Genomic DNA, 25,848 nt, shown 5'->3' with positions numbered 1-25,848 from the left:
GACTATGAGATGAAAAGCGCAACTTATGGAGCGGTCCCCTCTGTCTCTCGTCGCGTCCTTGCCTGCCGAACGAGCGCAACCACAAGAGATTTGCCAGTAAATGCGATGAACTAGCGACTGGGCACCGCTGGTGGAATCACGTGTTCCCTCCGCTGTATCGCGATTCTCCGATCGTGGCCTCACTCCATCAGATTGTTCTGCGTGCAACGTATCGACTTGCCTGTTGCGGAGGCCCCTTGCGATATCGCAAACATCTTTGTGATATGCATTCACAGAAACACTGTAAACATATCAAAATGGATTAAAAGGCAGTAATTAAATGTCATTTTCATTTTCCTGTGCTTTGATGTTACCGGTAACATCGCGCAGTCCTCGGAAAAGCACTTTTAGTTTGCCCCCCCGGCCGTCCTGCGGCGTCAGGCGCCAAAGGAAGATCCCGACCTTTAAGGAGATGATAAAACCCGGACATACAGGCGGCATCGTCGCATCTCCGAAAACACGACTTTTCGGTAAATGATAAAAACCTCAGCTTGCCGGAGTTAACGCACACCGCGTCGTTCAAGTTGCTTTCCATTAAATCGCTGTCTTGTGGTTACATAAACTCCCTGAAGTCTTTCTTCAAGTCCTTCGAGTCGTGAGTGACGTAATACATAAAACGATGAGCTGACTAAGCGGTTTAGTAGGAGCAAATGAATCCGCACGCACTTACCTTCGTGGCTAGCCTGTTTCTTCTGCACGGGAGCATGACAGTCATCCTTTTTGAACAAAAAGGCCTCCTCAAATGCGTCGATCCTATTGTCTAAAAAACATCCCGACTCCTAATCTCGAGGAGACGTAATGCCGCACGGCTCCCGCGGAGTGCGGAAAGAGGCGGAGCTTTACAAAACTTCTCAGACTGTCGAGTTTTCAAGCGAGTTAATAGAGTTGTCCTCGAGCTATTTGAAAGACGTTACGTTGGTTAATTATGACGTTATGCTTTCTATATTGTAGCTTTTTTTTACCAATTGCGGGCGCATGTAAAAGGTCAACGGAGGTTGACCGTATTCAGGAATTTCAATAAGCTGATTGTTATTTTGTTGTTCCGACAGCCTCGCAAGGACGCGGCGGAGAGCTGCGACCGCATTCCATGTTCGTCCCGGGACAGTACTCCACGCTGGGCCGGGCGGGGAGCGTCAACTCCGCGCTCCGGCGCTCCCGCACTCGAGATTCCGGCTGCCAGACGGAGGAAGTGAAGATCGTCCCGCCGTCCGTGAGGAGAATCCGCGCTCAGAGAGGACAGGGAATCGCGGCCCAGATGGCCGGCATTTCCGCTTCCTCCTCCACCGGAAGTTTATCCGTCTGCGGCGGCGACCGTCAGCGTATCGGGGACCCGTCGCGATTCAACAGTCTGCCGCGCCAAGGCGCCAGGGTGTCCCTCAGCACGGACCCCATCTGCAGCAGCACTCCCATCAAGTCGGAAGTCGAGTCGGGAGACCGCGGCGCCCCGCAGAGGCAGATCGGAAAGCTCCAGGCCGACGACACGGCGGTGCACATGAGGAACGCTCCGAGGACGGGCACCGTGCCCAGGCCCAGGTCTCAGGAGGTGAGGCGGACGCGGTCCAGCGAGTGGGGCGGCGGTCCGGCCCGCGTGGTGTCGCCGCACGCCGCCTATTCCACGTCGCTCATCCCCAACGCCACGCTGTCCGGTTCTTCCGAAATCGTCGCTCTCGGCGCCTCGGGGCAGCGTTCCCGCTCGCCGACCTCCGCCCACGCGAGGGCTCGGCCTCTCGGTCCGGCCCCCTACGAAGACCGCAGGGCCCCCGGCCCGGCCGCTTTCACCCGCAGCGCCGCCTGTCCGGAGCCCGCCGGCGAGTCGGGGTGCACCTCGGCGGAGGAGCGGTGGATCTACGACACGCCGGAAAACCTGCCGGTCCCGCGCCGCACTCTGACCTCCAGCTACTCCACGCCCATCAACCAGCTGTACACCAGCCTGGAGGCGTCATCCAGGACCACCACCGATTCCGGCTCGCTCTATTCCCAGGACAACGACGGCTATTACACCTCTATGCACCTGGACTCGGGCCTGCGGTCACACGGCCACGGCAGCGGGCACGGGGCGGCGGCCGCACGGGCGACCAGACACAGCATGTACGAGTGCCGCGAGACGGCCGGTCAGGACGAGTACGGGAGCTCGTACGCCGATCGCTCTCTGTCCCGCAGCGTTTCCCTGCGTAAGTCCAAGAAGCCCCCGCTGCCCCCGACCCGCACGGACTCCCTACGGAGGAAGCCCGGTCCCAAGAAGCCCATCGGAGGGGTTGGCGTCATCGGCGGCGCGGGCGAGGCAAACAACGGCACGCTGAACGAGAGCCTGATCGCCACCCTGCAGCAGAGCCTCCAGCTGGGGCTGAAGCCCGGCAAAGGCCAGGGCGCCTCTCCGTCGTCGCCCTCCCACAGTCCCAGCAGCGACTACGAAGACCCTTGGGTGCTGCGTCCGCGGAGTCAGAGCAGCGTCAGCGCCGGGAGCTCGGCGACGTCGCTAGCCGCCGGCGCCAACGGCGTGTCCGACGCCTACTCGCTCTGCCACGTGACCCCCGCGAACAGCGACACCAGCAGCTTGCGATCCGACTACGCCGACTCTTGGGGCTTCTACGTGGAGTACCCTCGTAACCACGGCGACCAGAGCGCTCCGACCCCCGCGGCTCAAACCGCGGACGGCTTGTCGACCGGACCTCGACCGGGAGAGCGGCAGAGCGGAAGCGACGTGCACGGTGACGACCGGGATCCGGGCGCTCCGGTACAGGAGGAAAGCGCGGCGGCAAAAGCCAAAACGTCCTCCCCGGAGCGAGTGCACAGACTGACTTCGCCCTCCAGCGGCTACTCGAGCCAGTCCAACACCCCCACCGCCGGAACGCCGGTCCCCAACGGGATCAGGTCCGCGTCTCCTTCGGGCAGCCGCCCCAGACCCAAAGTCCCGGAGAGGAAGTCCTCTTTGCACTCGTCCGTGTCCATGTCCTCGTCCTCCACCTCCCTCTCCTCCAACACCTCAGACTCGCTCAAGAGCTCCGGGCCGCCCGCGCCGCCGCCCCTCCCCCCGTCCTCGTCCTCGGCTCCGACACCGCCGTCGGCTCCCGCTCAGCCGCCGAGCCCGCCGCAAACGCGTAGCCCGCCCCCGGGGTGCTCCACCTCCCCGGAGTTCCCGCCGCCGCCTTCGCCGGAAACGCTGTTCCGCCCCGACGCGTCCCCCGACGGCGGCTTTAGTCCGCCGCCCCCCCCGCTGCCTTCTTTCGTCTCGTTCTCTTCCTCCCCGTCCCCCGTCACGACGGCGCCCGCGGTACCGAACGGTCCCGCAAAGTCGCCCGAGCCCCTCGTCACGCCGTCAGCCCTGCGGAGCGTCCAGCTGCGCTCGGTCCGACGGACGGAGGAGACCGAGACCCGCTCGGACTCGGAGAAGTCTCGTTCCCAGGAGCGACCCGCCAGCGAGCTGCCGGGGGAGTTGTCGTTGGAGGGCAGCATTGCGCGCGACGCCCCCGATCGTCTCGTTATCGACGGGAAACCCGAGGGGCGGATCTGCCTTCTTCCCGACGAAATAGAAGAGAGGCAGAAAGCGTTGCCGGGCGACGGGAGCCCCCCCGTCAAACAGAAGCCCCCCGTCGTCGCCAAGAAACCCAAATTCTCTTTTGTCCTGCCGCTGAGCCCTCGGCCGGTCCGGGCGTTCCGGTCTCCGTGCGACGACACGGACGCAGCGTCACAATCGCGAGAACACGAACGAGACGAGACCGAAGAGGAGACGCGGGAGCACCGGGGAGAAAGTTGTGAGACGACGGCAGAAATCCCGGATGAGTCTCACACGCCCACCGGCTCGGACCGGGAACCCTTGCGGAACGGAGATGCCCGCGAGGACGAGGACGGCGCGAGCAGCACGGCGGGCTCCGTCAGCTCCAAGGAGGACGACGCAGGTTTGTCTTTGAACATGAATAGCGTTTATCGAAACTGCTCATCGTCATTAGTTTAAGCCCCTTTACCGGAAGCCTGAACGAGGGCGGCCGTGAAATTCGCCGGGCCGCCGAAACAGGTTTAAGAAGTCGAGCGGGGGACGCTGCTTGTCAGCACCGCAGCGGCGCTCTCCGTCCTCCTCTGAGCTCTTTCTTCCCCTCACATTGCTTTTCCCCTTTGGCAGTGTAGTGGTTCACATAGTGGGCACCTTCAATCAGCTCGGACAGGATCATCCCTCGTGCCAAATGGGTTTTCCGCGCCGGCCTCCTTCCTCACTTTTGTACGCTCCCGACTTTTGAACCCAGCGCTCATTTCGACATCCCCAGTGAGATAGCGTAGCGCCTCGAGAAATATTTGTCGCTACAACTCCCGCCGTAGTGACCAACAGTTAAATACAGTAGCTAGTAGGTGTACGTGTTCGTCAAAAAAAAGAGGAAGCAGTTCTATTCCTTCAAAATATATTGAATAGTTTTGCAACCCATGTACACTTTGGATATTTAGTTGCGTGATTTTTTTTTTTTTTCACAAGAGGCAGCCTGTAAACCACTGAGTTAGGAAATGTGGAAATTGGAGATAAATACAGGGGACCCCCGCATACTTCAGCACGTTCAACTCTCGGCAGTTTTCTTTGTTTCAATTTTTTCCCCAATTTTGTTTTAAACTGGCAATTTATCGCTGCTGCTTTAATAATTTTTGGTGTTTAAAAAAATATTTTTTTAATATTTTTTTAATATTTTAAAAAACACACACACACGCATATATATATATATATATATATATATATATATATATATATATATATATATATATATATATATAGTAGGGTTTCATATGTGTGTGTGTGTGTGTTTTTGTTTTTTCAATTATAATGGGAATCAATTCTATGCAAATGTTCACTATTCGTCGCCCTGTCCCCCTACAAATAGCAAGGGGCCGTTGTATATGTAAAATGTATTTTCTTTTTATTATTTGGTTTTTAAGTGTGAGGATTTGAGGAATTGGAATGATTTCAATTGGTCAAAGTATGTGGACATTGGAGTTAAATTTGTGAAACCTTTTCGTTTGGGGGCGGGTCCTGCCTCCTCCGTGCCCGCTTAGGTTTAGCAGCCCGGTGGGGAAGCTTTCCGTGGTAGTAGCGAGCGGGGGGAGGGGCTCCACGGGATCGCAGGGAGGGAGGGGATGAAGATGAAGAGGATGAGGAGCGCGTAAAGCCGGCGCGCTCGCTGGCAGCCGGCGGCTCGGGCGCATCGGGAAGACGACGCGGGGAACGCGGCCGCCGTGTAACTCGGCATGTGCGTGTGCGCCTCGCAGGTGACGTGTTCGACCCCAACGCGGACGAGTCGCCCCCCGCGCCGTCGCTCAACGGGACCCCGGAGACGGGCGGCATGGTCACCCCGACTCCCGCCGCCGCCCGGACCACCGAGGACCTCTTTGCCGCCATACACAGGTACGAGCGCGACGGCCACGCTTGTTTTCTTTTCGTTTATTGTTATTCAATAGTTATGCAATATACATAATTAATCATTGTCAATTGCAGTCATTTTTTTTGTGCTTATTTTAGGGACAAAATGTCTTGTTTGAGGTGAAAAAAAATCTGCCAACGGAACTCGTATGAATTGACTTGGCAAGACTCTTAGAAGAAGAAAATGCTGAAAATGGAGGAAAAAAGTCCAAACATTCTTCAAATCAGTGCAAGTTAAGATTTGCATTTTGGCATTCTGAACAGGATGAGCAGTTTTGGAAATGGCTGGCCGGATTATGGAGGAATGTTTTTCAATGTTGTACCGTGCTGCATTGAGATATGAGTTTCATTGTTCCGTGAGCACCCTTGTAACTCGAGTATCTCAAATCATCGAAATGACTGAAAACGCAATTAGCATCCCCGAAAGAACAACCAAAGTGTTTGTTAATCAGGGAAATAGCACTCGATAATATTGTACTTTATAAACATAAACATTTAGTCGTAACGTAATTCAATAGCAAATAAAGAATCTCCTTCTGGTGTGTGCAACTTGGCCACCGGGGGCAGTATAATACAGTCACGCAGCAAACGCTGAAGAGTTGCACTCAACTAGCTTGCGTGTTTGTTTTAAAGACACAAAGCGTGATTCTCTCGGTTGTAGCTGAACTACTGTTGGGTTCGTACGGAGTGTATCCAGCTCACCGTCTCATCGCTGACGCCGCGTTTGCTGCACTGCCGTCGTGCGCTCCATTTTGTATCCCTCGCGATTGATCTTTCATCAATTCCGCCATCAATCTCTGCAAAAGTCGCCGCGTTGCCCTGCCTGGCATCCTCGGGCACGCTCGTCGTTCATCCCGAGCCGCCTCCTTCTTCCTTTTCTCCTCACCGTGCTAATTTACGACTGAAAGCGTTCGTTTCCCGGGCCCGAAGATGACTGCAGTTTCATCCATTTTTAAGCAATTCGACACCCGGCGGCCTTCATCTGGGTTACAGGCCGCAAGAGAGAGCGAAAGCAGCTTGTGTGCATTCTCTCTCTCTCTCTCTCTCTCTGACATACATTGTGTACGCTCTTCAGAGGGAGGAGGGGGGGGAGGGGGGGCCGGGGGCGGGGCACATAAATTTGTCATGCGGCGTGCCACTTTCTTTTTCACGCTCACGTGTCCGCCCGCAAGTTGACTTGCGCGGGGTTTCATTGCAGGGAATTTGTGCTCAGGATGCGCGCACACTTTGCGAGATCTCCGTTGCCGTTTTAACCGAACGGAACTGACACAGCGGCGCCTTGAGACACGAGCGACCCCGCTTACATCTTTTTGGAGATACAATCCATCGTTTGTCCGTTTTTTTTTTGTTCGTTTTATTGCTTTGACTTGAGAGCAAATATTTGAGATAGGTCGAGAACAACCAAAAGTGTGCGGCGCGAAGTAAACAAATCTTCCCAAAAAGAAAATTCAGGCTGTTGAACGGCACAAAGTACTGTCGAACTAAACGTCAAAAAAAGAGAAGCACATAACTTTGCATGAGGTCTGTTAGCTTAATGCTAACATGTAATGGGAAATGCCATGGATGGGCTACCGAGTAGCATCTACGTGGCATTGTTACTACACTTTAAGGTGTACTCACGGAACAATGTGAACTCCTATCTCAAGGCACCGCTGTAGTCACATGACAGATTAGAGCACAGGTGTGAAACTCAAGGCGTGCGGGCCAGATCTGGCCAGCCATAGCATTTCATGTGCCCTGCGTGTGCAAATCTCGAATTGTCTTCACTTTTAATAACGTAAAAAGAAATTGCAAGCATTTTAAAATTAGAAAGTTCGGAGCGGTACGGGCAGGCGGATGCGTTTAGCGTTCCGACCGTTTGCAAATGTACGAAAACCAAGCGGATGGACAAGAAAAAAAAAAATGTACACTTTATATGTAACAATATGACGATGCAATTATACAATCATACCTTTCAACAGTCATCTGAAGGAAACCATAACGGCAACGTGGCGCGCGGCAAAAGAGAGTTTGACGCCGCTGGATTCAGCGGTGGATGAAATGACATGCAATGACAGATTACAGTAACAACGAGGGAATGAAATTACATCACGTCAGATTATGCTAATAGCCAGTGAACGCAACACGATTCCATCTTGTTTGGAGGGAGATGGAGTCGAGCCTTAGAGGAGGACATTTGGAAAAGTAGCGATGCTATCCTTTTGCGCCCACCAGCCTTTAGCCCCTCGAGCGTGCGGCGTTCAGGTGTGCGAGCGGCGTGCTTGCGTAAGGCCGGCGAGGAGTACTGCCAGCCCGGCGTGAGGGCAAATGTAGGCCACCGGCGCATTTTGCACTTTGGAAAACAGTCCTCATACGTGCACGCGTGTCCTTCAGCTGCTAGACGAGAACGGCTCCCTCGCTCGCTCGCTCGCTCTCCGGAGATCTAATCTGAGGATTAGGGATTTTGTCTCACTGCGGCCTTCGTTCCTCCCTTTAGCGGCACAATCTGCATTTGTTGCGCCGCCGAGGGGGCGGGCAAAACCTTTATGCTCAGTGGACACCTGACATTTTCAAAACGATTGGACAAGGTCACGCATACAAGAGGGAGGAATCAATAACGTTAACGTTATTCATATGTATTATAATGAGTCACCATTTTTTATAATATTTTCAAAATTTTAAATTTGTTTATTTGACCAATGTTTTATTTCATCATTTACAAAAAAATCAATGTAACAATTATTTAATAAAATAAAATGTTTTACTATTATTTTTAGTATCTTATTTACAATGAATAAGTTAATTAATTAAAAGAATCAAAAATGTTTAATGCATGACTGTGTATTTGAAATATTTTTTTTACTATTATTTCTATTTTATTTACAATAAATGAATAATTTAATCAAATGATAAAAATGTTAAATGTATCTTATTTTGGAAATGATTTTACTAATATTTTTGTTACTGTGTGGTAAATTAATGAACAAGGCATTTTATACATTTTAACTGTACTATGTAAATTGTTTGTAATATTTATTTTAATAGTTACAATCAATTAACCAATTATTTAATCAAATATATATTAACGATGTAGCTGTATATGTCAAATGGTATACGTTTCTATTTTTGAATTTTAATATATGCAATGTACATGTGTAATGGAACTATTTAACCAACCATTTAATAAATTGTATTCTTTTTAAATCTATGTATATATAAAATGATTTTACCATTTTTTTAAATGATTACTACCAATACATTAACCGTCCATTTAAAAAAAATAAAAGAAAAGTTAAATATATATGTACATTTGGTTTATTTTACAATTTTTTGTATATATTATTTGCAATAAATGTATTCACCAACCATTTATACAATAGATAAAAATATGTTTATGTGAAATGGTTTATTTGACCAATATTTTAATGTATTATTTACAATAAACTAATCAAGCAAAAATGAAATATAATGTTGTTTTTAATCAATTCACCGTATATGTAAAAGAGTTTCTTTTGAATTTGACCACCTCTGTCTCGCCTTTCCCCTCTCAAGACGGCGCTTGTAATTAGTCGTCCACGAGGACGCGGCGTCCGCCGGCGCCGCCTCCGGATTGGCGTCCCCGGGACCCGCTGACATTAATAAGGCCGATTGGCCGCGAGCGCTTAATCCCGCGTTCGCCGCTCGGCGCCGCCACATTCCAGCGCCGCACGTCGGCCGACGTGATTGCCGTGTAATCTTTTTGGGGGGGAAAGCCGCCAGAGCGGCAGGCCTCCGCCAAGGCGGCGGCGCCGGATCGCGGTAGCGCATTACTCCAAGTAGGTCGGCCTCGCGCGGCTCACCAAAGCAACGGAACGGCAATCCGCTTTAGGAAATTGAGCGCGTGATCAGATCGTGTCTTCGCTGGAGCCAATTCTCATTCGCGGAGGAACGGCAAACAATTGTACGTTTGTGATGACGAGGTGGACGACTGACTTGATTTGTAGTCCGTGTGTGAAACAGCATGTGGCTCAATGTTATCTTTCTAGCCCTGATTCCAAGTAGCGAAACCTTTTTGTGTGTTTGTAATCACGAGGGGGCTCGACGACGCTGCCGTGCACCAGCGGCTCTTTCCCTACTCCGTCTATCCAAACCACCTGTGGCCATATTCGACGAGATAACCACAATAACTTTACCTTAGATGTGCAATTGTGTGGTTGCATTGTCCAATAGGCACATTGCACATTAAGTGTGGAATGATGCCAAACTTTGGACATTCTGATTTGAAGGGGTCTTTCGTCCAACCGCTATTTGCGGACTGGTTCCTATCGCCCGTGAATCGCGGGGGTCCGCTGTACAATGGAAAAATCTGCGACTCACTCAACCCTCAAAAAGTGAACCACGATACATAGCGAAGAATGACTAACTGTAATCTGATTATCGCTTTGGAAATAGTAAAGCTATAGATTACTTTTTACTGAAAAAAGTGGTCATAACTGCCAGCAGGCTAACCTTATTTTCGTGTCACCGACGCGCTCGAGTCCGCTGTGTTCGCTGTCCGCAGGTCCAAGCGGAAGGTCCTGGGTCGCAAAGAATCTGAGGAGGACAAGCCGGGGAGTCACTCGCCGTCGCCCCCTGTGACGCCCCCCTGCGGGTCCCCAGTGGCGGCGCCGGCGCGCCCGTCGGGTTCCATCCAGCGCCAGCTGCGCAAGTCGTCCACCAGCAGCGACACCTTCAAGGCGCTGCTCCTGAAGAAGGGCAGCCGCTCGGAGAGCGGCTTCCGGATGTCCGCCGCCGAGATGCTGCGCTCCACGGACCCCCGCTCGCAACGAACGCGCTCCGAGTGCGGCTCGCCGGAGCTCTCGCCGCCGCCGGGTTTGTCCTCGCCGCCACGCAGCCCCCGAGGCAAGCGGGCGGCGGACGAGTGGCGCCGCTACGAGGCGCTCGCCCTGTCGCCGCCCGCGTCCTCGGCCTTCAAGTACGGCCGCTCGCGTACGCCCCCTTCGGCCGCCAGCAGTAAATACAACGCCCGATGTCGCATCCTCAGCAGCCCCATGACCGTCATCTGCGAACGCGACGGCGAGTATGCCGACGCCAACGGCACTTTATCGGACGACGGCGGGAGTTAAGGACTCCGTTCGGGTCGCCGGACTACGCCCGAACGCGGCTCGAGTTTTTGGAGCTTCATTTTTGGGGGGTTTACAATTTTGTGTTTGATTCTGTGGGTGACTTTAACCTGTCACAATTACGGGCTGTTCGGAAAGTCACTCTTGCGCCCTTTTATTAACACACACGTGCTTCAGTGATGTACGGTGTTCCCCCTTTATATCGCAGTTCATCAGTCGCACCCCTGCGAAATCTCGTTTTTAGGCTTTTCGGTGCTCCCTTAACTTGCGACTGCTTAACTTTCGAGATTGAAGTCTGCCCAAAAACAGAGAGCCGCAGTCGCCAACACACGTTCGGCTCTCAACGGTCACGCGCAGTTACTATTTTTCTTCATTAAAAACACAACAACAAAAATTTGGGGGGTTCTGAATTAATGATTCATGGCCTTTCAATACATTTCATTGGGAAAATGTCTTTGACATGCGAGTAAATTGAGAACAAATTCAACTCTTAAGTCAAGGTGCCACTGCGCTCCCTGTGATGCCCACGCGTGTGGGAAAGGAGAGCCACAGTCGCTGATGCACTTTGCAGCCATTTATTAAACACCTGCAAAAGACAATGGGCACGCTTGCGCGGGTGCTGCTGTCGGCCACAGCCCGCATCCAGATGCTCAGGCGCGTACTCTATGATGTCACATGCCGCCCCACCGGGCCCCGCCTCTTAAAGGCACGTGTATGGACAATACATACAAGATTTTCGACACATTTTACACTCGCAAATGTTATTTTTTTCACGTTCAAATACATTTACAATGTGTTTCAAAAGTGTGATGTAATCGGTTGAACTGTTTTAAATTACGGGACTTCACCGTGTGTTAATGACGATCGTGCGCCGTGACTTTCCGAACGCGCCGAACAATCAATTTCGCTCATTTCTGTTCCGGTTGGCTCATAAATCTCTTTGTCAATTGTAGATTTTGCACTGTGCGTAGTTGTCGTCCGTTGTGTGTGTTTGTTTGAAAGAATGTTTTCCTTAAAATATTTTCAGAACTGCTCTTTTTCTTGTTGTTCTTTTGGTCGGCGTGGTTACCAAAGAGCTAATAAACGAACTTTACTCGGATGTGAGCTGTCGTTGACCCTTTCAAAGTTGATCCTGACACACTTTTATATTGTTATGTATGTAAATAAATAGAAAATGAATGTTTGAAGTCACAACTGGACTGCTGTGTCACGACTTTATTATTCTGTTGTCTTCATGAGCTGGTCAAAATATTGGATGCCTTATTCAGAGCAGGGTTTGCGTTATGGTTTCAAAGTAGGGTTTCAAAACAGGGTTAGTGTTTACAAGTAGGGTTGCAAAACGGGTTTAGGGACCTCAAAGTGGGGTTTCAAAACAGGGTTTGGTTATCAGATGAGGGTTAGGGTTTCAAAGTGGGGTTTCAAAAGGGTTAGGGTTTAAATTAGGGTTAGAGTTTCAAAGTAGGGTTTCAAAACGGTTAGGGTTTACAAGTAGGGTTGCAAAATGGGTTAGGGTTTCAAAACAGGGTTAGAGTTTCAAATTAGTGTTAGGGTCTCAAAGTAGCGTTTCAACACCGGGTTAGGGTTTCAAAGTAGATTTTCAAAATTAGGGTTATGGTTTCAAAGTAGGGTTTCAAATTAACATTAGGGTTTCAAAACAGGGTTAGGGTTTGAATATTGGGTTAGGGTTTCAATACAGGGTTAGGTTTTCAGAGTTGGGTTTAAAATCTGGGTTAGGGCCTCAAAGTAAGGTTTCAAATTAGCGTTAATGTTTCAAATTAGGGTTTCAAACTGGGTGAGGGTTTCAAATTAGGGTTCCAAGCTTGCCCGGCTTGCATGGGTACTCCATCTTCTTCCCACATTCCAAAAGCGCGCACGTGTCTCAACTCATTCGGCCGGGTCGATAGCGTGATCATGAGTGGGCGAGGCTTCTATCGATCCTTCCACAAAAGGACGAACGTTTGCCAGTCGATATGAGCTGACTCAGCTCATATCGACATCACCGATTGGATGCCCTTTGCGCCTAAAAACAAAAATATTGTTTCCAGTTTCCAAATGGATGTGATGTAGAGGTAACAAAAAAGGACTAAATCGCTTACAGATGATTTGATGAAAACAAAAAATAATAAAATAAAAAATAAAATAACATTTTTTAAAAATGTAAAAATTCACCTGAAGTGCAACCAAGACTCTCCGGAATAACCCAGGCTGTTAGCTACTCCCCCGATGTTTGTGTGTGTCACTTCAACACAAGTGCTGCTTTAAAATACAAGTTCGGGATCGCTCTCATCTGAAATCATATTTCCCTTTTGAAATGAACGCAGCCTTCCAAATTATTTTTAAAAATACAAAATTGGGCGGGGGGGAAATCTGCGACTCCGCGGATGCCGAAACGCAAAAGTATGCGGTAATCTGCCAAAATGCTGCTTGTCGTGAAGTGAGTTGAGTTCACCACCGCCATACTACGCTCGTATCTCAAATTGTTGCTCCCAAGTCAAAGCAAGAAACGCACAAACTCGATCGAAAATGGCCTGTCAATCCCGTCTTGTTTTGGAACAGCACTTCCTGTCACGTGACTTCTCGAGCGAGCTCCCATTGGCTTGAGTGACCCGCCCCTCTCATCGCCGAAAGGATGTTTTGGTTGCGTCACACATTTAATTGAACAAGTTAGCCTTTTTTACGTTCATAAACGACTTCATTCAGTTAAGCCTTACTCATTTATTTCATATGCTGCGATTAGTTACATAAACACACCTGTCACGTCGGGTTGTCACGTGAACACAGAGCGAGATCCGATAGGCTGAGCATTCTCTCCTCTGAGTGCCACAAACAATGCACAATTTTCCAATTGTTTACGAACGAGTTGTTGTATCATGAAGCGCTTGACTGAGTGCTCATTTATTATCATCAGAATTGTTTTTCATTTTCAAGCCACGGGATGGATTTTAACAAGAATAAGTCCAGATATACCCTACAAATAATAAGAAAAAGAACACCACCGACAATACAATCGCTCCCTGGCACGTAAGCACGAGATCCGATTGGCTGAGCGACCCGCCAATCAAAATATCACATTCAAGAACAAAATGTTGCTCTTAAGTCTTTCCTCCGCTAAAACTTCTTTCACAAGATAGCATTTCATTGTTGCTTTTATTTCATGTCCCTATTATTCACAGTGTGTGCATATATATATATATATATATATATATATACATACACACACACACACACACACACACCGTTCAAGCAATGTGAGGGACTGTAACAGAAAAGTCTGGGTATACACTGCCCTCCCCCCCCCCAAAAAAAAAAAGACAAAGGGACACAATGTAGGACACCATGACAGATGGAGCAAAATTCTCCTATATGATTTCATTTCAGAGCTGCTTTAACAACTTTGCCTTAGTTGCTGTATTTAAAGAGAAAGATGCCTGTTTATCGGCAGTGCTGACATGATGAAAACACGAGAAAAGCCTAAAAATGGACAACGGCAGCATGATCAGTGCCCCCGCTGGTTCTTCGCATCTGTTATGTGCAAAGAGACCAAATGTCACGACAAGGATTCACAAACAGCTGCTGAAATTGTGTTGAAAAAGAAACTTGGGCTGGGTTATTTTGGGCCAGCGAGAGTATTTATTCCCACCCACCGAGCTATTATCAGAAACACATTTGAAAGGAAGTGTTATAAAAAGTCCAAAATATTTACCCCACAAATGCTCATAATATCAAACACTTTTTTTGAGTGATTGAAATTAGACTCGCATACAACTCCGTCGTTGTGTCATTTTCATTGTGGAGACTACTGGAAGAGTGAATTTTTCTTGTGGATGAATATCTGTTTGCATCATATTTCACCATACATTTATCATTGGCCAAAGAGGACTTAGTAAAAACTGAAATGGCCGCTACGCGAAAATGATATATTTGTAAAAAAAAAAAAAAAAAAAAAACGAAACAAAAAACATGTCAACTCGAGCGTTTTTCAAGGGCGCCGCCACCGAGCGTGCCGCACGTCACAGCTGGAGGTTGTGGTGGATGAACGCCAGCACGTCGTCTTTGGACAGCTTGTCGGGGTCCACGCGCGTCTGAGAGTCGTGCACGATGACGCCGTCCTCCCAGGCCCAGAAGAGACGCTCGCCGTGGCACACGCTGTCGACACAGGGGCGCAAGAGCAGAAAAACAAAGCAACGTTTATGTCCACGAGTATTTGGATGCAGTGGAGACTTACAGAAAAATGGGATTGTCCTGACATGATAACGATACCGAAGTCAAGGAAAGTCAGGATATGATGAGGAAAAAAAAACTCGTAGTATTTCTGAGACATAACACGACAAGAAGAAGTATTGAGAGTAAGTATGAGGAAAAAAATCAAGTCTTCAGAGAATCAGGTCGTAACATTACGAGAACAAAGTAGCATTTTTTTAAGATAATAAAGTTGTAATATTCTGAGGAAAAGTTGTATTTTTAAGAGAATACGATACATTGGTTGTTATACTATGGAAAAAAAGGCTTTTTAAGAGAATAAAGTTCATATTTTGACAAAGAAAAAAAAAAGTAGTATAGTTAACAGAATATGAGAAAAAATCTATTTTTAAGAGAATTACATCATAACATTACAATAAAAAGTTCTATTTTGAAGCGGATTATGTCGTAATATTCGTTACATGAATAAAGTTGTCATGTTCTTGCATTTAGGATCCAGGAACTTCATCCATTTTAAGTAGCCTACCTCAATTTTTATGCAGGTGGGACTTTAGAATGGATGAATATTAAATGTACTATTTATAAAAAAGGTTTGAATTTAAAGATGCTAAAGTACTTCTATTGACTGTCTTATTTCTAATCTATTGAGGTGGTGTGAAAAAACCCCATAAAAACAGCATGCGAGAGGAGCGGACGAGGACGGAACATACTGGAAAGGGGACGCAGCGTCGGCCGGTGTGTCAAAGACGGACTTCTCGTTGGTCTTGTTAAAGAAGTACTTCCTGTTGGAGGTTTTGCTGTACGCCATCATCCACGGCTCTGAAAAGATGGGAGGCGGCAGGGGACGGCTCAGCGAAATCGCACACGCGCCCGCGCACAGCGGCGAGACGCACCGTTGGTGGTCTTGATGATGTAGAGTCCGGTGGGAAGGAAGTGTCGGTCGTCTCGGCCGGTGTAAGACAGACGTGGGACTCCCCCCGAACTCTTTGTCACCTTCATTTCCAGTCTGTGTCATGACAACATTTAAAAAAATAAAAACATAAAAATCAACAAAAGCAGACCTCTGCCAAGGCTCGTCACCTTTAAGTTTAAAGAGCGACCATCAAGGATCTTCAAATTGCAAGCGGTCGTCGTACCTGACAAAGATCTTCTCCATTTCCTCCAGCCTGTACACCTCCTTCACTCTGTTTGGGCCCAGACAATCAAGAAGAAAACGTGAAACCCAAAACATGTGCAGATAGCATAAAAAGTGGTTGACAGTGTTAACCTGCCATAGCGCGTTTTTTTTCTTTTCTTCCAACAATCTTTTTAAAGCGCTTGGGGGGAAAGAAAAATTATCATTTAAAAAAAATTATTCTTTTTGAATAATATGGCGGGTGGGCCTGGAACGCATCGCATCCCCTTCGATGGACGGGGTTCACTGTAGGCCTACAGGAATTTCTCCCGGCTAGCTCGCCACAAGAACAAACGGCACCTGATGGGGTTCATGTCAGGTCGGCTGGGCTTGGCCACCGCCTTCACGAACTTCTCAGCCATCTCGATCCTGCATGACACACAGTACAACAAAACGTTCAGTCGGAAGGCCTCTCTCCATTACGAATATACTGCAGTGCAGTGCGAAAGGGCGTTTTCAGCCGCATTAAGTTGTTATAACTTATAACGTAATATTGGGAGGAAAATAAGGTGCATTTTTTTTAGGAATACATTTCAAATATTACATGGAAAATGTGTTTTATGAGAACATAAAATTATATTTGACATAAAGTCATAAATAATCGTGGTATATGAAGTGTATTTTAAGGAGAATACAGTTGTAATATTATTTTTAAAAAGCATTGTAGGAAAACAAAGTCTTAATATTCAGAGAAAAAAAAAAATGTTGTTCCCACGCATAAAATTATAATAGTACAAGAAAATGAATCAGAATTGTACATCAATAAAGTCAGGAACATTGATAGTATTTTAAGGAGAGTAAAAATGTAATACTTTATACTTTAAAAATAAAATAAAAATATATATTATATACTTTAAAAAGCCTTATTTTTAAGACAAAGTTGTGGTATGAGAATTACATTTAAAAAAATTTTTTTTTTTTTTATCGTGACTCATCTGAATATTACAAAAAAACAAAACATTAACATTAAAACGACTTAATACCATGGGAAAACAAAACATTTGTTTTAACATTTTGACGATGTTATCTAGCGTTTGTGGCCTACTAAATATTTATTTGCGGCGAAAACGACGTGACCCGAACGCGAGGACGCGTTCCTCACCGCTTGTTGAAGTGCTGATCTCTGACGTCGGTGCCGTTCAGAATGAGCGCATCCATCACGTGCACGGCGTTGATTCGCCGCTGCGCTTTGCCCTGTGGACGGCGAAGCACATTTCGACACGGTGACGCCGGACTGTCGGCCGAGCGCCCGGCGGGCGGCGCTCACCTCGCCTTTCAGCTCCTGCACGATCTCCACACTCAGCAGAGAATCTCTGGGCAGCTCCAGCTTGAAGTTCTCCAGCTTCCTCCATCGCAAAGGCATCTTTCCGTCCCACGTGTAAATCTGAGACTTCTGCACGAGCGGAAACGGAAGGCGTTTGTTTCTCTTGAATAGTTCAACTAGTAAAATGAGATCTGATGAATGAATCTCTATAAAAAAATAAGATCAATATTTCTTGTAATGTTACATTCTTTTCATGAAAATCTTTTTGCTCACAACAGTATGATTTGTCATGATATTGCTACCTTATTTTTGTAAAAATGTTTTTTTTTTTTTTTTTTTTTTAAATGGCTTGTTCTCACAACATTGCAACTCTTTTCTGAAAATTCAGACTTTTTTTCTGACAGTAATATTTTTTTTCTCTTATAATAGTCCGACTTTATTCTCACAATTTTTTATTTTTTTTTTTTCTGCCCAAAGTACAACCTTATTTGGACTAAAGATTTCACTTTCGTTTCGACTATTTCTCACAATGTTTCCGCTTCATTTATGTAGACATTTCTCTGCAAATTACATTGTTTCTTGAAAAATGACAACTTTATTCTCATAAAAGAACTTTTTTCAGAAAAATGACAACTTTATTTTTGAAATTATATTTTGAATATTTATAATTTTTCCCAATATTCTGACTTGATTCTAGTCAAACAATAATTTGTTTCTTTCTGGCAAAGTTCCTACTTCATTGTCACATCTCAACGAGTATCTCATATAACTGCAATGTTAATACATGTTGTCGTTGCGTCCGTGCGTGTGTGTGCGCGCTCACGCCCAGCGTTAGAAGGAAGATCTGCTCGCCGCCTCCCACAATGCAACGGTGGTCCAGGACGTGACGCAGCTTTTCAAGTGTGCTGGAGTTGAGCGGCGTGATGCTGCTTTTGAACACTTCCACGTCGGGATTCTGGAGCAGAAACGTCACCATTTCAACGCATATAAATTGAGGCGTTAGAGCTTGATGTCACATCTCAACCGACCTTGACCAGTTCATAGAATTTGGACCTCGGGTCCGAGGACGCCGGCGTGACCCTGGCCTTGTCGGGCACCTGCGAGCAGACGCAGAACGCGTGAAGGCGGCGGCGGCTACGCGACGGGGACTGAAAAGTAGCGGCCCACTCACCCCCCAGAGCTTGAGACAATTCTTGCGTACGTCAGCTTGCCTCGACTCGGCGAGCGTCCTGCGGGGGCCGACACACTCGGTTGCACACAGAAGCCAAACGCACGGCAGTACGATGTCCGGCCGGGCGACAAAAGCTACTCACGGGTCTAAAACGAAGGCGTGGATCTTGGCCAGGGCTTTGATCTGGACGGCGCACAGGCTGGGGACACCAACAAACGCAGGTGTCAAAGTGTGGCCCGTGGGACACGTACGGCCCGCTCCGGTCTTTAATCCAGGCCCACCGAGCATTGACGTTAACAAGAGTACGGTAGTAATACAAGTTGTAGTAAAAAAAAGAAAAACAAAAGTGGTTTCCGAAAATTCGTTAATTAAAGAAAAAAGGCCGAATGGATTTATTGTAATTAACAAAATGGAAATATATTTAAACAGCATTCAATTCAAAAAGCATTTTAATTCAATTACATCTTTGATGAATTAATTATACTTAAATTAATAATGACAACAATTTTAAAAGGATGACTCATGATTCAAATGAACAATTTGACATGTATTTTTAAATTCTGAAATAGTTGGTCAATTAATTAGAATAAAACGAATAACAATGGAATGATTAGACTTGAAAGTCAAGGTAGCGCTGTTTTTTCACTTTGAAACACTTTTAAAACTCCAACGTGGCCGTCGAGCAGGCACCTCTCATTGGAGTTGACCATGAAGTTGTAGAAGTCGGCGTCCTCCTTGATGACGCCGAGGGGAACCACGTCCGTCACGTCCGTGTCCGCGTCCCGCAGCTGCTTGAGTTTCAGATTGACTCGGAACATGTACTCCCTGACGGCGTCGGAGCCCGGCTTTAAACCTCGGCACACCACGTACCTGCCGAGACGTGGGACTGTTGAGCAAAACGCAGCACGGAAATACATCTTCGCGCTAAAGGTGAAAACCAAGCAACACCGATTACAGCTACAGCTTGCTGGTTTTCATCGGCAAAACACGGCAAAAGTCGTACAATTTGGAGTTTAACCGACACTTTTTCTTGAAATCTTCTTGACTTCACTCTCAATTTCCACTTTAGCGTAAAATCCCAATTTCTAGACTTTATTCTCTCTCTCTCTCTTTTTTTTTTTTAAACTTGTTTCTGGAAATATTCTGACTTCATTTTCCCAATAATTTTCACCTTTAGTCTTGTCATATAATTTCATATAATAATAATATAATAATGTCATATAATTTCTCTCCTTCATTCTTGTAAACACATCCATCCATTTACTGAGCCGCTTCTCCTCACGCGGGTCGCGGGCGTGCCGGAGCCCATCCCGGCCGGCTATCATCGGGCAGGAGGCGGGGCACACCCCGAACTGGTCGCCAGCCAATCGCAGGGCACATCCAAACAAACAACCATTCGCACTCACATTCACACCTACGGACAATTTAGAGGTGTCAATTAACCTAGCACGCATGTTTTTTGGGATGTGGGTGGAAACCGGAGTGCCCGGAGAAAAGCCACGCCGGCACGGGGAGAACATGCAAACTCCACACAGGCGGGGGTCGGGGATTGAACCCCGGTACGTACAGTAATTCCAATTTTATTCACGTGTGACGTGATTAGAAAATCCCGTGAGATCAAATGGATTAACCACAAGAGCAGACTTTTTTTCTTTTTTTTTTTATTAATGCTACCACAGACGGTACATAGACTATTACTAACCTATGTTACACAGTAGTAAAGTCATTATGACAGTAAATATTTGGATGAAAAACACTTGAGCGACCCAATGAAAAATAGGAAGTCGTGCGGGAACCGCGCGTGCCTTTCTCGCAACCACGTATTCTTAAGCCGCCCAGCGAACTCGTTCATTCCGCGCCGTTTTCAACCTCAAAAGCGCGTATGTCGGGACGCGCCCCGTATCAAATACATACGCAAACGTCATTTCCGCGGCGTACCTCTCGGAGTTGGCGGGCCGGCTGGTCACGGGTTTGAAGAGCGTGACGCGATCGAAGCAGAGGTACAGTAGGTAGACCAAACCCACGCTGAAAGGCGTGAAGAGATCGAAGGTTTTACAGACAAAATGGCCGCCTGGAAGAGAGAAAAAGCATCACAATGAGACCTTTAAGGGGCGTGGCCTAGTGAGCGACATCATGAGCACCGACAGCAACTCCTTTGAAGCGCTCTCATTTGTTCGACTTTTTTTCGCGTTCAAGAATCGGCGACTGCGACTCTCCTTGCCCACTTTTGACAGCATCGAAGTAGTTTGTTGTTTATATTTCATGAACAAAAGTGTAAGAAATGAGATAGGACGTTTTGTATTCATGTTCATTTTGTTATTACTGCCGCTAAATCAATGAGTGTGGCTAAAAAGAGAGTTTTTCTGATGGAACAAAGCGGTCCGACCTGTCCTGAGTGTGGAGAGCGCGGTGAGGAACTGGCAGAGCAGCAGCTGCTTGCTCAGAATCTCCTGAAGGTTCTCCTGGCCTTCCACGGAGAAGCCCTGGCGTCACACACAGAAAATCATCACTCACTTTTGCGACTGCCGATTGAAAACGGAAACAACGAACGCCGATTATTCACATTCACACCGATGGACAATTTAGAGTCTTCAATGAACCTTGAAGGTTTCTGGTTTCGGAGCGGGGTCGCACACTCACCCCGTCCGCCATGAGGAAGTGCAGCCCCCTTCCCTCGGTGCTGTCCAGCACAAAGTTCCGGAAGGCAGTCACGTTCTCCGGCCGGGTGATGTCGCCGTCGCCGTCCACGCCGCCTTCACCTGGGACGCGCAGACGTCAAAAAATGACGACGCGAGTCAACAGTGGAGACCCAAGCTGTGTCCAGAAAGCATTCGCCCATTGCCGACTCCCGAGTCATTCCACAGTAAGCGGACGCCCGTATACTCGTGCTTCGGCTACAATTTGGAGGGACCAACCTGTAAAAGGCTTAGTGCTGGCATCGCCGCGCTTATTTAAGACTTTATTGGGTTAGGGGGGAAAAAATTCTAACAAATTAGTATTTTTTTCCCCCACTACAATTTATAATGGGCGCGTCAATGTTCGGATTATTTTGGCTATTCGGGGTCCGGCCCGGTCCTGATCCCTCGCCAATAGTGGGGCTCCACCGTATAGGGATTTGTATCTAGTGGATTATATAATTCATAGTTCATATAGTTCATCTGATGGACCTCCTGTCATAAATATTGGACAAATGAATCAATTAGAACAACATTATATTGTTTTAAAAAGAGGGTATTTACAAAATTCAGCGAAACAAAGCACTTTATGTCCATCCGTGCTGCGGTCTATAGATATTTTCAGTCGAAAATCGTTTCTCGGTATCAGCAAAACGCGTCAGTGAAAGCGAACACGTGGTCGCTCGGTACCGTAGTAGGGCTCGAAGAGCTCGCTGGGCGCGGCGTAGAAGTCCTCCAGTTTGAAGTCGCACGGCCCCTTCAGCGTCATGCCGAAGCCTTTGGCGTGCCAGCGTCGCTTCCACAGGACGTACTCGGAAAAGCCGCCGGGCCCCGCGCACACGTCGCCGAAGTACAGAAGTTCGTTGGGATTGTCGTGCGTCAGAGGCTTCTACGCGAGACGGGACGACGGACGTCAGGACGAGGCGACGGACGGCGGCCGCGGTCACTCGTGCGCACTCACCCCGTTGGAAGCTTTCGGGTCGGTGAACATGCGGTCGAAGCAGTGGTCGATGTTGGCCATTTTCATAGCCGCTCTGGAAACGGCGAACACGACAAGTGATGATTTCACCCGCGCGCCTCACAAATCCCGCCCGCTTGCGTCCACACACACCTGTTGAGGAAGATGCCTCCTCGGATGGTCTCGTAGGGGTTGGAACGAGTGCGCGCTCTTCTCATCTCCTCGCCCTCCAGGTCGTCAAACACCGCCTGCACGCCAGCCACAATTGATAGCGACTTTTACGGAACGCACCAAAACGGCATTCGCACCGCTTACAGGCGTTGAATCCGAACTGGGGGCACGGACCGGCAGTTTAAATCTCGTCTGATACACTCGCTATACTGCACGTATCTCTCCATCACTTTCACTCAAAGAATTTGAAGTTCAAACCAAAAAAAAAACATGAGCCTCAAAAACCAAACAAATCTTGAACCGCATCAAAGTCTGAGGTGAACTCCAACAGAAACCTCACCTTGCACCTGAGAAGAGTGTGCAGGAGGTCTTCAGTGCAAAACTCTGTTTCGTCTTCGATCTTCATTTTTCTCTGTTAAAATAGATCAATAATTATACTCCCAAAACAAGGAAAATCCAGTGCAAATGAAGAATAGCAACACAAATATTAAAAACGTTCCAGGTAAGTACTTACTGGCCCCACTGCCATCCAGTCCCTCAGCTCGTCTGCATCGGGAATTTCTGTGGTGCATTCTGGGAACCAGTCCACTTTCTCTGTGGCGCTGGGCTGGACACGCAGACACGCACGCACACACACACACACACACACACACACACAAAGAAGACAATTGGGAGAGGTAAAATGATGACTATACACTGTATTACCTATATTTGGTCACATAGAAAATACAGGGGAACATAATCACGTCAATTTTTAGCCAATGACTTAGTTCTAGGCTCCAACTATGATAAAACCTTCACTAACAGTAGCGGTAAAGTTTGCAGGAACAATTACAAATTCTTAAGTCGAATAAAAGTGTGAAAAAGGGCTTAACCAAGGTGTAATAAAAGTCAAAAGAAGAGAACCTGCTCCCACTGACACGTTTCCTTTCATTTCGATTCGGGTTTGACTTTTGAGGGCTATTTTGTCAGCTAAGGGTTCAACATTTGTCGCGTTACCTCGGGTTCATCTCGCCAGTCGACATTGAGCTCCCCCTGGAAGCCCTGCAGCGTGAGGCCCAGGCCTCGCCTCCCCCGCTGAGTCGACGCCTCCACTATCTCCTTGCGTCCTTGGCCGAACTTGCCCAGACCTTCGCCCTCGCGGAAGCCCATCTTGGCCTGCGAGGGAACAAGTCCATCGTAAAACCTGCACATCTGGGTTCATACCGAGGTTCAATTGAAGCACATTTAACGACAGTAGACAGTCGTTTAGACAGTCGTTCAAGTTTTCCAGCATGTTACTTAAATACCCCGACATACTCCACAGTTGACTTCCTGTCAATCTCGTGCCCCCATCAAGGTTACCATGAGCTTCTGCGACACGCTGTTGTACATGGAGAAATTGGAGTCCTGCGGGGGTGAGTCCGTGTCCCCGGCGCGGAGCGGTACAGACGGCACGGAGAATGCGGCTCGGTGCTCTTCCTGGTCGCTGAGAGACTCATTCTGGCTGGAGTCTGGAAAGGAAAACCGTCGACTGACTTTATCCGGCATATGACGCAAATAGCTGCGAATCCGAGAGGCGGGCCACCTTGTCTGGACTCTTCGTCGGAGCTGCTGTCAGCACGGTGCCTCTTGGCAGCCAGCACGGGAGCGGGGTCCACCCTTCTCTTCATCACGGCTGCTGCGGAACATACAGCAAGAAGAAGCCAACTTTTGACATTTAGCGTCAACGTATGCTGTGTAAACAAAACTATACACTATCGAAATTGTAAGTCCTAAGAAATAGTATTCTGAGTATGAGATAAATATACTCTGCAGTTTACATTTCGAGCTTGCAGACTATGTGAGTGCCATTATCTTGCTCAAAACAACACCAATGGTATTAACGCATCAGTTTCGACATTTAAGATTTAACTGCAATGACTGACTGACTGACAGGACTAGCCAGCCAGCTAGCGATATCATCGTGGCAAAGAAATCGCTCTTTTGGACTGTAGCCACAGCCTGCAAAGTTGATAACGCACACGCTGCAAAAGGTCATACGTCCCGTTGAAAGAATTACGCGAAGACTTTAAACAAAACAAAAAATGTACTCAGGCGAGGTAACGCTGGTCCGCTTCGGCGCTCATCGGCGTTTACTGTCAAACGAAACTGCGTAACTTGAGCTGCTAGCTACATAGCATACGAGACAGCTAACATTTTACCGATTCAGGCGTAAACGCGTCACTTCCTCAGTCACAGTTCGTCGACTCCATACGGGCTTCAATATTCCGGCGGCAAGAGGAGGAACAAATGAAGCGTTTTAGTGATAGTTACTGCAAAATAGGTCGATGCTTCACTTGAAATTGAAATCCAAGGCAGCTTTATTTTCTTTTTTCGACGGGGTCTTTTTACTGTAGACGGGCGCAGGACGCGGGACGATGACGTCAGAGAAGCACCAAAACTGCCTGCATAAAAAAAAATCTCAGAAAGCTTCTTCTCAGTACTCCTGTTTAATTTTTATATTTATTAAAGTGAATTCACAATAACTAATGGCACATATTTTATTAAGACTTTAAAGTTATGGTGTGTGTCTTCCTCTTCAGAATACATTTACTACACCATCAGTAAATATTTGAAAGAATTTAGTTGTTTCCCTTTCTTTATGAAATATTATATTAGTAAAGGTAACGATTTTAGAAAAGTATTTTTTTTAAACACATATAATTGGAACACCCCCATTAGAGAGTAAAACGTTTTGGTTACTAAAGCTTGAAGAGAAAACAAAACCTGTATTTCATTTGTAAATTGTTTATTTTTTTTTAGCCTAAGAATAACAAATCACCTGAACACGTTTGCGTGAATTTTTAACTCCACCTTGTGTTTGCCATTAAGCGATTAGCATAAGTGTAGTCTTGCATGTGTTCTGGATTGGACTAATCCTTCCTTGGCATCCAAGTCTGCCAATCCTGAGCTGCCTCTCAAAAGACAGGAAGAGTTTTCATTGTTGCAACTGGACGGACGACGCGGAAAATGTTCATTTTCTAACCCAAGTATTGCGTAAGAAAATTCCAAAAAGTAGCTTAACATTTTATTGGAATTATTTGAAGGTTCTTAACCATCATATACGTGTAAAAAGAAGTGAAATACCATGTTCAAAAAAATTGAAGTAGACTAAGACAAAACCTTTGAAGACAAAAACTTTGATTGATGGTGTTAAGAATGTGTTGTTTGTTAGCAAAATCTTCATGCTAGTGGTTGGGCGTCATGCGTTCAACGCAATTCAATTATATGGACATTGTGGTGCTCCTTCTGGTGTCTGCACCTTGCCTTGGTCATCTGGTGGCAGTATAATACAGACGTACGGATATACAGAGTTGGTTTTAGCAAATTATTAAGACGCAGTCATATTAGTGGTTCTTCTCAGAGGATAAAGAATATATGCCTGTGAGTATTGTTACATCATCTGTCTTTCCATGTCTTGCGCTACCATTTGTGGTCAAATATCTGTTCCTTAAAAGGGTTATAACACCGTGACAATGATGGCATTCGTTAGCCCGCCCGTGAACAGACGAAGGCCTCCCCGTGCCACAATACGATCCATTTCCTGTTCTACGGTTAGCATCCCAAGTATATCCGGACGTCACCGCCGGCCGCCTTGATTGTGTAATTTGGTGGCTGTTTTTGGACCATCTCCCCCAGGTGCATTAAATCCAGAGGGAGGCCTAATCCCCCGCTGACACCGTTGCCACGCACGAACGC

The 25,848-nt window shown here is 47.3% G+C and overlaps 2 protein-coding genes across 13 annotated transcripts in view; one reads left to right on the top strand and one right to left on the bottom strand.

Moving 5' to 3' along the window:
- Window positions 1–11,709, top strand: part of nhsl1b (NHS-like 1b) — a 78,421-nt gene extending 66,712 nt beyond the window's left edge. For 8 of the 9 annotated variants that reach the window (XM_061703861.1, XM_061703867.1, XM_061703868.1 and 5 more), the window contains 3 exons: window positions 1,089–3,935; window positions 5,284–5,419; window positions 9,954–11,709. In XM_061703861.1, the coding sequence (XP_061559845.1) occupies window positions 1,089–3,935; window positions 5,284–5,419; window positions 9,954–10,518 (3,548 nt within the window). In that variant the 3' untranslated portion in view covers window positions 10,519–11,709. Of the gene's footprint in view, window positions 1–1,088; window positions 3,936–5,283; window positions 5,420–5,533 lie in introns of all 9 variants that reach the window. The other variant, XM_061703869.1, reaches the window with a different exon arrangement.
- A 1,500-nt stretch (window positions 11,710–13,209) lies between these two features.
- On the bottom strand, window positions 13,210–24,497 carry cmtr1 (cap methyltransferase 1). Of its 4 annotated transcripts, none has more exons than XM_061704852.1 (24): window positions 24,312–24,497; window positions 23,696–23,788; window positions 23,473–23,621; window positions 23,128–23,286; window positions 22,643–22,735; window positions 22,469–22,540; window positions 22,111–22,205; window positions 21,961–22,033; window positions 21,690–21,888; window positions 20,965–21,083; window positions 20,711–20,807; window positions 20,263–20,395; window positions 19,015–19,194; window positions 18,467–18,523; window positions 18,325–18,382; window positions 18,182–18,250; window positions 17,977–18,108; window positions 17,157–17,282; window positions 16,992–17,083; window positions 16,190–16,258; window positions 15,852–15,899; window positions 15,609–15,721; window positions 15,426–15,534; window positions 13,210–14,661 (listed from the first exon to the last, which is right to left on the bottom strand). In XM_061704852.1, exons 2-24 carry the CDS (start codon window positions 23,778–23,780, stop codon window positions 14,526–14,528), a joined length of 2,463 nt encoding a protein of 820 aa, XP_061560836.1. In that variant the 5' UTR covers window positions 23,781–23,788; window positions 24,312–24,497; the 3' UTR covers window positions 13,210–14,525. The 4 variants fall into 4 exon arrangements, 3 of the variants coding, with proteins under 3 accessions (XP_061560836.1, XP_061560837.1, XP_061560838.1); XM_061704853.1 differs by having other exon boundaries at window positions 23,696–23,785; XM_061704854.1 differs by lacking the exon at window positions 24,312–24,497 and adding an exon at window positions 24,201–24,275.
- Window positions 24,498–25,848: the final 1,351 nt, after the last annotated feature.

This window comes from Phycodurus eques, chromosome 18 (assembly GCF_024500275.1).
Source record: "Phycodurus eques isolate BA_2022a chromosome 18, UOR_Pequ_1.1, whole genome shotgun sequence".
NCBI classification, from domain to species: Eukaryota; Metazoa; Chordata; class Actinopteri; order Syngnathiformes; family Syngnathidae; genus Phycodurus; species Phycodurus eques.
The sequence above is the reverse complement of the archived record's forward strand: the minus strand, read 5'-3'. Positions and strand labels throughout refer to the sequence as shown.

Coding starts and splice junctions, on each gene's coding strand:
- cmtr1 (XM_061704852.1), bottom strand. CDS start 23,780: ATGAAGAGAAGGGTGGACCCCGCTCCCGTGCTGGCTGCCAAGAGGCAC. Junction 20,396..20,710: donor GCTCTCCACACTCAGGACAG/GTCGGACCGCTT, acceptor TCTCTCTTCCAG/GCGGCCATTTTGTCTGTAAA. Junction 15,900..16,189: donor CCTGACATGAACCCCATCAG/GTGCCGTTTGTT, acceptor GGGCCCAAACAG/AGTGAAGGAGGTGTACAGGC.